Here is a 13,131-nt window from a genome sequence, read left to right as displayed (position 1 = left end):
CAGGCTCCAGGCTCTGAGCTGTCAGCACAGAACCCAATGCGGGGCTTGAACCCACGAACGTGAGATCATGACTGGAGCCAAAGTTGGAGGCCTAACTGACTAAGCCACCCAGGCGCCCCCAAAAAGTTATTTTACAAAATGAACTAAAGATGATGGTGCTGATACCCCTCCTCCAAAGTTTCACAGGCTTACAACAAATAACCACAGCCTCTCACAGGACCCGGGTCAATGTTTTTCCGAAATACAACGCAGCAAGAGAGGAGGACGGTCATGTGCTGTATAGGTCAACGGTTGCAAAATCTTACTCTATAAAAATGGGAGAAAACTGCCAGCCAGCTTTCAAACTCATGCTTCTAAGATCTGGACCAACCCCACCACAAGGGAAACAACTCCAGCCTACTTCCCACTGCTCAGGAGTCAGGAGTACTTTGTTGTTTTCTTAATTAAAATGAAAACCAGCACAATATTAGTGTTAGAATAATTTACCTGCCCAGACTTGGGGGCGTTTTGATTGTCCATTATTATGACTTAGGGGGGAGTAATTATGTGCATTCTCACATGCTTCTCTGGGGAACCAGCTCATTACCTGAGACAGCCAAGAAGTCGTCAATGGAAGTAATGTCATCGACAGCATCTGTGAGAACACGGACTTGTTTTTCCCACTGTTCTTTAAAAAGATCCATGTTCTCCTGGGCCAGTTTACTCTGCGGTTTTGCTGCTAACGCCAATGCAGCATTGATAACCTGCAAAGACATTGAAGTTCATTGTTTACACTTTCAGAGGCATGAAAATAAAATAGGTGGGACACTCTGGTCAATACGGTGGTCATGGCTTTGCCTCGTACGCATTTCACGAGGACCCATGATCTGACATGTTCCACCACAACACTTACAAAGACGAAGGAGAGACGTGAGGGTAAAAGAAATACATTGGAAAAAGAGATATATAATAAGACAAACAAAAATATCTCTAACTTCTCTACTCTGTGACAACTCTTTAAATTTTCTGACTTTATACTCCAGTCTTTATTCTAAACACAAGTACATCCCATGACAAAAATATAAAGTTACAATTCTATGCTTCATAAGACTATCTTATTTCTTCATCAACATTCACTGTTTCTTATCCCATCTTCTGGACGGACAATGCTGTTTTCCAATTACACAATTTCTAGGTTTGATCGAGTTACCCACCGTTCTTAATAATCTGCTGATGAACGTTTGCTATTTCAGGTTCTGAAGCTTAAAAAGTAATCTGTACCAAAAACACCCCACTTAACTGACATGTAATTCACACACCAAAAACTTCACAGACTTAAACCTCACAATTCAGTAATTTTTAGTATATTCACAGTTGTGCCACCATTACCACAGTCATCTGCAGACCGCTCCCATCACTCCAAACCCATACACTTTACTTTCTTTTCTATAGATTTGTCTATCCTGGGCAGCTCATATAAATGGAATCATACTAATGTGTGCATTTTTGTAACTAGCTTCTTTCACTTGCTGTTTTCCAGGTTCTCCCATGCTAGAGAATGTGTCAGTCAGTATTTCATTCCTTTGGATGGACGAGTAGTATGCCATTATACGGATACATAAGATTTTATCTATCCGTACATCGGGTGATCAGTTTATTTATCCAGGCATCAGTGAACCATTTCCACTTTTTTGACCATTATGAAAAAAGCTGTTATGAACATTCATATACATATTTCTGCATTTCCGTTACTTTGGGGAACATCAGGAGTGGAATGGCTGGGTCCTATGTTTAATTTTAGAGAAACTGCCAGACTGTTTTCCAAAGCAGGTGCACCACTGTCCATTTTCACCAGCAGGTATGAAGGTTCCAATTTCCCCACATCTTCACTAACACTTGTTTTTTCTTTTCTTTTTGCTTTTCTTTCTTTCCTTTTTAATGACAGCCATCCTAGTGAGTGTGAAGTGCTATCTCACTGTGGTTTAATTTGCATTTCTCTGATAGCTCATGATATTGCACATCTTTTCCTATGCTTATTGACCCTTAGCACAGATTCTTTGGAGAAATACCTACTCAAATCCCTTGGTATTTTCATTCAATGAGTAAATAATGATATCGAACTGAGAGAATAATGACTCATACTTCTAGGTCCAAGGTCTTTATGGGTTATCAGAAATAAATATACTTATGATAATGCAACTTGGAAGGGAAGCAAAGACCAGAGAAAACTGGTGGCGATGGGAGTCGCAGAAAAATAGTTATCACAGAGGTATTTGATCATGCAAACCTGAAGACTGGATTTGGGACACATTTTTTTTAAGTGCCACAGGAACCACATGCCTTCTGGTCATAATTTCCAATATAGTGCAGCACTTTTCAAGAATTTTATTCAACTTAGTCACCAAAGACTTGTAAACAAACTCCAGAATCACATCCACTAGATGGGCACAGCTGTTCCTCTTCCCTCCTCAACAACTCAAAATGACAGACCAACAGGATGTAAACTACAGACTCACAGGCATAGAGGACTGGGCCAGCTACTTATTATTAAAAGCCCACCATTTATAACAGTATATGGGTTTGTACAATTATTTGTAAGAAGAGCTATCCCACCATCTTTCCATGTGTTACGCTGTGGTCTTCCATATTTTCATCCTTTCAAGGCTTGTTCTTTGCCTTTTTTCCTTCCTGCCATTCACTTCCATCAGGTGATTCACCACTGGGGACTACTCTCTTCACTACTTAACTCACTGATTCACCAATACACCAATGAATCAGAACAGAGCTAGACCATGTAAGAATATTTGGCTGAAAAAAAAGTTTCCTAACAGAGCCAAATAAACATGGGCTGGGAATTAATTATATGTTTTAAATACAGATAATTCCTCCATTACAAAAAGAAAATTGCTCTCTTTGTTCTATAATATATCTTATCTCATACAGTATAATGGAGAAAAAGCACCTTGTCTAAGGTTAACTTTCTCATTTTCATTACCAACTATTTACAAAGGACACTTGATAAATTAAATACTCATTTCTGTTGACTCTGAGTAAATTAGAAACATTCTGAACATACTAATTTAAAGAGTCATCAAACATAACACTTGTGAAGAGAATCATTTACCTTAAAAAATAAAGATGTTATTAATGTTCTACTTACTGTTACCATAACTTAAACAATAATATAATGATCTTTCTAGCCCATAAAATAAAGTGGGAAATAGAAATAAAAGAAAAAGCTGTTAGAAAGAAGACCACAGAATTACTTTTCAATACAGATAATCTCTGTTTATCTAGGAAACTGAAGAGTCAACTGAAAAAAAATTAGTATTATAAAGAGTTCATTGAGGTAGCGAGAGACAATGAGTATATATTAAAAATCAATTTTTATATACTAGAAAAAATTTAGAAAATGAGAGGAATGTCAAATCTTTATGAAACAATTAATGGGAAATATATAAGACTAGCTCTCTGAAAAACCCACAGGATAAAAGTTAACAGTAAATGACTTAACTTTTCTGAGGGATATTACAAAAACTCAAACAAACATATACCATGGTTAGGTGTAGGAAGACTGACCTATTTACTCACAAATTAATCTGCAACAGCTAGGAATAGCCAAAAAATTTTGGAGAAAGAGAGCAAGAGTAATGGAGGAGAGGTAATTAAATGTAAAACAAAGGTAAAGTAATTACAATAGAATCATCTAAAAACAGACCCTGTCACAGTGTATGAAAAAAGGTACATCACATGCCAGTAGGGATTAACAGTACATTAGTTTTGCATTTGATGGGCTATCTGGAGAAAAATAAGGTCAAACCATCATTTCATGCTTATATTTAAATACTAAGGTTGTTTCCAATAGATAATGAGAAAAAAATAAAAAAACTAAAGAATCTGTTTATGCTTTGACTGGATACTTCAAGAGAAATAAATATCTCCCATTTCTTAGAAAACTCTCCCCTATTTCCAAATAACAATGGGAGAAGTCAATTCATAAATCTGACCATATTACTTTTGTATTTAAGTATATATAACTGAGGAAGTACATTAGGTAAATCTGTAAGAACAACACCAAAGTACTGGTAGAAAAATGGGGGACGACATGGACAGCCTGCCTAAGATGAACTACAAATGACTAGTAAGCAACTAGGGGGAAAACTTTACTCTCACAAATCAAAGAAATAAAAATTAAGGGGAGTTAGTATTTTTGCTCATTAAATTTGCACACAGCCCCACACTAGGCACTACCACCATGTTGAAAGCCTCCAGAACAATGTTAAATAGGACATCCTTGTCTTGTTTTTGTTGGTAGAGGGAAAGGACTCAGCCTGTTCCCGTTAATATATTTCACCAATAAATATGACGTTACAGGCTGAGCAAATTCTCCTCTGTTCCTAGTTTACAAAGTGTTTTTTGTCAGGCCTAGATGTTAGATTTTCTCGAAAAGATTTGTTTTATTTCCACTGCTCTGGCTATTTCTTCTCTGTCTTCTTTGCTGCCCTGTATTCTTCAACATCAAAGAATTTCAGAGTTCCTCAAGGTTTGTTCCTATGCTGCCCTCTCTTCTGTCTACATTCCTCCCCTCACAGTGAGCAATTTCGTCTAGTTTCATGATGTTACATACCATTTAGGTGCCAACTACTCCCACATCTCCTACCTAGACCATCTATTCTAGCTCCCACTTCATATCCTGGCTCCATCCCAAACAGTTCCATGCAAGGGTCTCATAATTTCCTGCTCCCAAGCATGCTGAGTGGTCTTGCTTTAAAATTCTTGATCATTCAAGACACAGAGTGTTGGGGACAGCAAGGGAACTACATTTCCTTAGTCTAATCAACCTCCTCCTCTCAAGTCTGGACTCTAATTGAGTATTTGTTTTACACCTTCTTTCCTAACCTACCTCTGCCAGCATCCTCACTCTCAGCTTCTAAGTCTGCTGCTTCCGATTTTCATGAGATGAATGCGATCAAAAGACAATGTCTATAGTTCCTATCGCCACGTCCACCCAGCTTACCTGCATCTGTACCGTGTACTGTCTTACCTTTATAAAAATATAGGTGTTCAATCTATGTTCCCATCTCAGACCAACCTTTCCACCTGTCCACTGGATCCTATTTCCTCTCCCCTACTCCAGAACATGGCCTAGCAATTCTTCCTCTATTCTATAGTATCTATATCTATATTCTCTATAACGATATTCTCAATTATCAATTCTATTGGCTATATAGACTATTTTCTGTTCTATATTATCAATGTTAATACTGATGATATTATTCTATATTATTAATATTTCCTCTTTACTGGACTAATTCCTAATTCTGTATTATTGATATTTCCCTCCTCTCTCTGTATTGTCAATATTTCTCCTCTATTGGATTATTTTCAACAGGTAAACCTAAAAACTATGCTATTTTGGGCCCCAACTAAAAGTAAAAAACAAATAGCAGTCTCAATCCTGTATCTAGCTCATGCTACCACCCGATGGCTCTATAAATCTTACATAAAATCTGAAAGACCTGCCATCTTGCCATACCCAACCCCTGTCTTCTCTCTTGACCCTGCTCCAGTCAAGCTTATGTCTCCTAAATTTTACCTAAATTCCTTTGTCCAAGGTCATGTGTCATGTCTACATGTTGTTCAATCCAAGGACTAATGATATGAATAAACACCATTCCTAGAAATACTCTTTTTCACTTGCCTTACAAGGTAGAGCCAGCTTCTGGTGTTCTTCTGGTCTTACTAACCCTTCCTGAGTCTCCTTTGCTCATCTTCCCAAACTCTAAACGTTAGAGAAACCCAGTTTTAGTACCTAGACTTTTTTATTCTAGGTATACTCATTTCTATTGGTGAGCACATCCAGGCTCCCGGCATCTTATATGTGCTGATGAATCTCACATTTATACATCCTGTCTAGATCTGTTCCTTGAATTTCACTTAGCATCTTGCATATCTAATTACCATGTCCAAAATAGAGCTCCTTAGCTGTTCCCCTAAATCACGTTTCCTTATCAAAATAAATGACAGCTCCATCCTTTCAGCTACTTAGACTCAAAATCCTGGAATTCTCCTTCACTCTTCTCTTTGCCCTCCACTTCATATTTAATCCTGCCGTAAATTCTGTCATCAGTATATCCAGACCCTAGTCAGTCAGTGCTCACCACATTCACTATACTCTTTCATGGATTAGTACCATAGCCTCTGTTTTGGTTTCCTATTGCTGCTGTAACATATTATTAGCAAAGTAGTTTTGCTTAAAACAACACAAATGTATTATCTTACAGTTCTGCATATCAGAAGTCGAAGTGCCAGCAGATCCATTCATTCTAGAGCTTCCAGAGAATCCAGTCCGACTCTTAGAGGCTGCCCACACTCCTCTGCTTGTGGCCACAGGGCTCCAATGCCTGCTTCCACCACCATGGTGTCTTCTCAGACTGACGCCTTTCTCCCTCATATTAGGACACTCCTGGGGTCCCCACCTGAGAATCTAACTATCCTTAGGTCTCTCTCTTTTTTTTTTAACCTTTACAAAAACCCTTTTGCTACTTAAGGTAATGCATTCACAGGTTTTAGGAATTAGGAAATGAACATCTTTGTTGGGGGGTGAGGGGTATTTTTCTGCTTAGCACAGCCTCCTGAGAGGTATCTCTGCTTCTGTGCCTCCAGACAGAAGTCAGAGAGACCTTGTTCAAATGTAAATTAGATTATGTCAATCCTCTATTCAAAATCCTTCAAAGGCTTCCCATGTTACTCAGGGTAAAAAGCCAAAGGCCTTACCGTGGTCCTAAAAAGCCCCAAACCACCCAAACTTCTGTTAGATATTTGACCCTCTTTTTCAAAGTCTGTGCATTTGCTGTTCTCTCTGCCTGGAGTGCTGTACCCTCCACGGCTCACTCTCTCACCTCCTCCAGGTCTTTGCTTCTAAATCATTTTCTCAATGACATCCTTCCTGACCTTTCCATACTATTTCACACACACATTTGTAGGATGTAGCTAAAGCAGTACTTTAAAAAAGAAATTTACAGCATTAAATGATTACGTGCGACATAAAAACAAAGTCTCAAATCGATGATCTAAAAACTTCTAACTTTAGAAACTAGAAAAAAGACAAATCAAACTCCGAAGCAAGCAGAAGGAATAAAGTACCAGAGTAGCAACTGATGAAATATAAATTACCAAAGATCACTAGAGAATAAACAGCTAAAAAGTGAATATCCTTATATTGATTAAAGAAACTGAATTGTTAAAAATGTTCCCAACAAAGGAAGCTCCAGGCCAAATGGCTTCAGTGGTAAATTATCCCAAACATTTAAAGGACTAATATCAAGTTGAGAAGAGAAGTAAACAACTTCCAACTGTTAGGCTACGGAAACCAGACTGTAGCAGAAAAGAAAAGAACTGACCAGTATCAATATGCAAGCCTTCCAGGGAGACTGCAATGGCTCTGGCAGCATGTTACCAGCAGATCTCGGTCAGAAGGAGTGGAGGGGATGGGGGGGGGGGGGGGGTGTACTAAAACTTCTGGTCAGAAGCATCTCCTTCGAGCTCTTCTGTAAAAACTGCTTTGTAAGAAACGATCACGGAATATCAGAAGTGGGAAAGTGAGGTGGTTCACAGTTAGATGGTCCTATGACTATGAAATAACAGATGAGTGAGAGCTTAGGTCGCACGGCACCCTTGCCTGAATGCCTTGGGTGCTCCATTAAGAGCTACATATTTTCTCACCACCTATAGGCCAGGCTTGTCTGGGTCTGTGCTTATTTGATGCTTGTTAAGCCTGTCAGCCACGAAAATGATCAGTGTTCCCAGAAGCACAAAGGGAAAAGAAGCAATATGGAAGATAAATCCAAGGAGGCACAAGAAAGAATGGGCAATTTCATAAATTATTTCTCTAGTTAGTGAGAAGTACAAAAAAGAAAAAAAAAAAAAAAAAAAAAGAAAAAGAAAGGCAGATAAGCTGTGGCTTCAAATACTTAATTTACCCTTGTGTAGATTTCCAAGAAAGGCCATGCATTAAATCAGGCTATATGAATTATTAAAGTGCCAGATCTGTAGATCTGTATTAACCTAAATGTACAATGCTCATTCTCACAAATGAGCTAAGAAAAATAAAATATTAAGTGAGATCATCTCCAAAATGCCCTCCTACAATTTTAAAGACTCGCTGTCAGAAATCTTCTTTTGCTTTTTCCTTTTTTCCATTTTTTCCCTGGCCAGCACCAAATGAACTAAAAAAGTAAAATATTTTAAGCAGCTATCATGGACTATGACTGGGGCACATCCACAAAGAAGACATGTCAGGGATATGTGGGGTACAGATTCAGATCTATCCCCAAAACAGTTGGGTTTTTTCCTTATAAAAGCATGTCGACTAGGGCTCTCTGCTCAAATGGAAGCAGGCTCCTCTCGGTGAACAGAGTGAGAGAGTGCAGCCAGAGTAGCAGGCAATGCAGACAGAGACAGCTGACCTACTTCCTTTCTTGCAACCGCGAATCACAAAAAAATGTGGGTGCTTCTTTTCCCCCAAGCAATAAAACAAAGCCACTTTCAGGTTATTTCCTCCTCAACTTTAATTAATCTCAAATATTTGAAGTTAAAGTCACTTAACTGATAAAAAGTTAGTAGTTCACAACGGTTCTCATTTCCAAAGTTAATCTGCTATTGAGTGAGGTGAAAAACGGGGGAAAAGCTCCTCTGGAGGTTCCATCCATCATTTCTGCCCTTCAGAAAGAACAATACAGTCTAAGAGCCAACTCCTAACTGTAGGTGGGGCCACAGAAAAGTTATACAAAGAGACTCTCCAGCACTGGGGCCTGGCCTTCCTACATCCAAGAGTGTGGGTGTGAGGCACAAAAAACAGCTGGTAAAAATCAAACATGTACTTTATCCTGTGGCAAGATACTGCCAGCAGTCTCACAATTAAGACACACTCTAATAACTGTCTGTAGGCTACAGCATACTAAACCCCATCCTAAACTCCTGGGGAACTAACCAGCCTAGTCTGTTGATCACACAAGCCAGTGTCTGTGGAAGCGAACACCTCAGGTTCAGGGCCCTGGTGGTAGACCACATTAGGATGAAGAGTAAGGAGAGAGACGGCCCCACTGAAACCCCTCTTCCTCAGAGGGATGGCTACCAGTCAGTTTGAAGGAAAGGCCCTTTGAGAATGCAAAGCACAGGCCAGGGTAAGCCAAATGCAGTCCCAGAAAAGTTTGGTTTACCCTCCTCAAAGAATCTCAAAACTTTTGATTAGTTACCTATTGTTTAAAATTGAGACTTGACAGAAAAACCTGAATTGCGGACTTCTCTTTAAAAATAATGAAAGGACCTGGCAATACTGGGCTGGTGTGGAACTGCAACCGCCTCATGTAGAAACGGCACAGAGTACTCAAGTTTGTTACTGCCGTGGCTGCAAATGCCTGCTGTATTGGCCTTCGTCAAGCCTGCGCAGCCCTGCTTGTGACACATGCAGAAATGAGCCTAGGCAAGAGTGTGGGAGACATGAGGCGCACCTGTGAAAACACCTTTTATCCAGGACACATACTCAATACTAAGTGTGGTCTAAACCCACTCCTCCTGAGGGTCGTTCTACTAGGAGAAATTAAAATACCCAAGAAAGAAACAATGCTCTCTGAGGGCAAACTCAAACCAGTGCAACATGGCCAAGTCACACATGATTTATGCACACCATCATTTCATTAGGATCTACTAGACACTCCACGTGATTTTTCTCCTAAGCTTAAGATCATTTATATAAATACTCTTGGTAGGTGTGATCAGCGTATGTTACCATCTGTTTCAGCTGATATGTGAAAGCATTGTCGCTTTTCAAGCATTTCAAAACCAAATGGAGAACCAAAGACATTAACAAAGTGCTGATAGGGTAAAATGACAAACTTGGGTAAAGAATGCCCCATCTTTAGAAATCTACTCTAAATTTTCTTCTTATGATTTGGTCATCCGTGAACTTTCTACAAGTGATTCAATCCACTGTGTTCATTATCTTTACAGCTACTAACTCCTACCAGATTTCATGACTGGATGAAAGCAGAAAAGATGTCCATCACATAATGTGGATTCACAAATGGCTTCTCATACTAGTGATTAGACAAACCAACTCTCACTGGCAAGCAAAATACACGAGTGATAATGAGAAAAAATGCCCTAATTAACCTGTGCACCAGTTAAGATCCCAGATCAAAAATCAGGCTTTACTTATTTTTGTTGCCTATCTTGAGGGCCAGGGATTATTTACGTGAAAGCACCAAAGTACTGCTCTCAATATATTTTAAAGGTGGTTGCAAACACAACATAGAAATTTCATTCCTATGACCTCTCTTCTGTTCCTCCAATTCCTCTGCTTTATTTCATTCTATCTGTGGCCACTGCCATCTGGCAGGACATGTAGAGGAAGTAAATGTACATTCTTAGAGTAGGCGCATGAGCAGTTTGGACTTGGGAAATCAGAAGGGCCACCTCTTCCAGGGAAAGCAGCACTTATACTGCTTAAAAACACCTGTGACTGCCAAGGAACGGGGACCCCACAGACAGGGTCAGGCCCTCTCATGGGAGGCAGGCAACAGGTTGGGCATTTAACACAGCAACTGTTCTTCTACGTGCTTCAGAGTCTTTCGAGAGTCCCAGATGCTTAACCTGGCATAATCACTAGTCTTCCAATATGCCATCATAAATGGAAAAAAGTTCGCAAGCTTTTAATTCAGTAGCTGGCTGGATTACACTGCTAACATATGTATGAGAATGTTGCTTCAGAACATTACAGAGTAATGGTTCTAGCTCTTGATCGTGTTCCCTCCATCACAAAGATCCAAATCCCAGGCATTAAGAAGGAGCATAGGTGAGTAGCTGTTACTGCTTCAGGCTTGCGAGAGAACTACCCTAATACCAGGGCCATCAGATGTTGCAGATGGCCCCTCTCAAGGAGGGTGCAGACTGAGCAGTGAGGTCATTACCCACCCTTCATTTGCCAGGAATGCAAGACACTATGCATTTTTAATGAAGGACAAGAGGATAGTAACATGTGATGCCCCCAAGAAAATGTCACTTGAAATCAAACACAAATTCCTACAAGGTATATGAACTCTGGATCAGTGTTTTGTCCCCAAGACTTCTATGTAAAATCCTAGAAACAAAATTAAAAAAAATAAACCTGATCTCCACTGTAACCAAACTCCAACCTAGTTGTACCACAATCATTTCTGGTCATTCTTTACCTGAGGACAGAGAGCTTCCAGCTGGCTTGCTGACATTCGAACAAGCTTGACACCTTCTTCATTGTTTGAGATGGAACAGGCCAAGTTGGCAACCTAGAAGAAGGAACACCATAGAAAGATCTTTTAAGACTTTTCTTTCGATCCCTAAGGAAAACAAATATATATCCCCTCCCGCCTCTGACCTTTTACAGAACACATGCCAAGAGCACCAACGGTATTTTATTCTCACAAATTAATTACCTAGTTAGGTAGGACTTTTTTAAATCTCTGTGCTAAGAAAATTATGTAGACCGGTAACACACACCACACTGTAAGCTGCTGGCAGAATCAGATTCCAGGGCATATAACTCACAGGCTTTACCAGGAGTCTTACCTGTCTGAACAGTAGCTTGAGAAAGAGGTTCTCATGGTGTGGACAACAACATGACAAAAGCTAAGGACTCAAGGCTTGGAAAGAATAGCTGGTATCCTCAAGTAAAAATATACCATGTAGCTGTTCTCAAAGAAAAGAAATAGAAATTCTAAGATGCTATTCTCATTTAACAGATGAATGGATGCTTACTAAGCCAAGACGTTTCTTATACACAAAGCTATTTTTCAAATTCAAAAAAAAAAGAGTATTAAGGCAACATCAAGATATACCCAAGGCCATCTTCATCAGAAATGATAAAGACACAGGGATGATGTCCCACAGGAGAAAACTATCCTTCAACTGGGTTCTAAAAGCACTGAAAGCTGGACTACTTCCTGGTACTGCTTTATTTGCACTAAAGTACTTGCCTTCCCACCCACAGTAGCTTAATGACACTGCTCTGGCAGCCAGAAACCATCTTTTCAGGTCTGTCAGACTTCCTCAGCTGAAGCCCTAGTTGTGGTGAGAGCCTTGCTCGGCAGTGACCGAGAGGACTGTGACCCCTTGCCCATGTTTCTACATAGACAAGCTCGCCAATTCCACTGGTAATACAAGGGCCAAACGAACACACGGTGCTGAGACACATCTTCCCCCAGTTGCAAACTGAGTTATGAATGACAGAGGTGTAGGCAGTTTAGTATCAAAGGCACTTTCTGGGAATTTAAATGCCAGAGTAAACAAGGGCAATGATGATAACCTTTGATTTTCACTCCTCCACCCAACTTAAACACATAAAGGCAAAAGAAAAATTACATACTATTATGGCTGTTGTTTGCAATATTATGGTTAGGGATTATCAGCTTTCTGTAATATTGCTAACTATCAGAATCTTGCAATGCCTAATCACAAGGAGAAACAAAAGGACTACCATGCAATTTAAACACAAACTGTAAGGCAATAAAAAATTAAGTCAGATCTTTAATGTTTAGGGGTCTTCAAAATCATATAAAGAAGTAACATTTATATTCCATCTAAAGATTATAATGCCACTTTCCATGATCAACTGGACCTGAAAAAGAAGAACTAGTCTTGATGATAATACAGCTGACTGCAGATTTTTTATTTAAATATTACTACAAAACATGATCAGAACTGTATTTTGTAAAATAGAAAACGTTTAAAAAACATTATCCCTCAATGATGCTACAGTGCAGGAAAAAGGTTAATTTAGATATGTTCATGAATTGGTAACTCCCATTGTTTCAATTCCTTAAGAAGGCATTTTGAAAAACAAATATAAAATTTGGGGTTCACCACTAAATCAGTAGTTTGAGACTAACAAAGACTCCTGGTGAGGCGAGCATACGAACACCCAGCACCGCTGCCAAGCTGTGTGTTTGGTTCAGGAACGTCTGTCACTCTGCTTCTATCCTTACTCTATAGTCACTAATAGCACCATTTTACTTCCAGTTACCCTCTCCCAATTTTATGAATCCAAAAGACCCAGAAAAATACTTAAGAAATAAAGGTTATGTAAACTATCATCTATTACAGATCAGATACATGAGA

At 39.3% G+C, this 13,131-nt stretch overlaps 1 protein-coding gene across 2 annotated transcripts in view; it reads right to left on the bottom strand.

The window, feature by feature from the left end:
• Positions 1–13,131, bottom strand: part of CTNNA1 (catenin alpha 1) — a 178,818-nt gene that overhangs the window by 17,728 nt on the left and 147,959 nt on the right. For both annotated transcript variants that reach the window (XM_029941997.1, XM_029941996.1), the window contains exons 10-11: positions 11,211–11,303; positions 587–743 (exon numbers count right to left, since the gene is read on the bottom strand). In XM_029941997.1, the coding sequence (XP_029797857.1) occupies positions 587–743; positions 11,211–11,303 (250 nt within the window). The remainder of the gene's footprint in view (positions 1–586; positions 744–11,210; positions 11,304–13,131) is intronic.

Source organism: Suricata suricatta, chromosome 6 (assembly GCF_006229205.1).
Source record: "Suricata suricatta isolate VVHF042 chromosome 6, meerkat_22Aug2017_6uvM2_HiC, whole genome shotgun sequence".
NCBI classification, from domain to species: Eukaryota; Metazoa; Chordata; class Mammalia; order Carnivora; family Herpestidae; genus Suricata; species Suricata suricatta.
The sequence above is the reverse complement of the archived record's forward strand: the minus strand, read 5'-3'. Positions and strand labels throughout refer to the sequence as shown.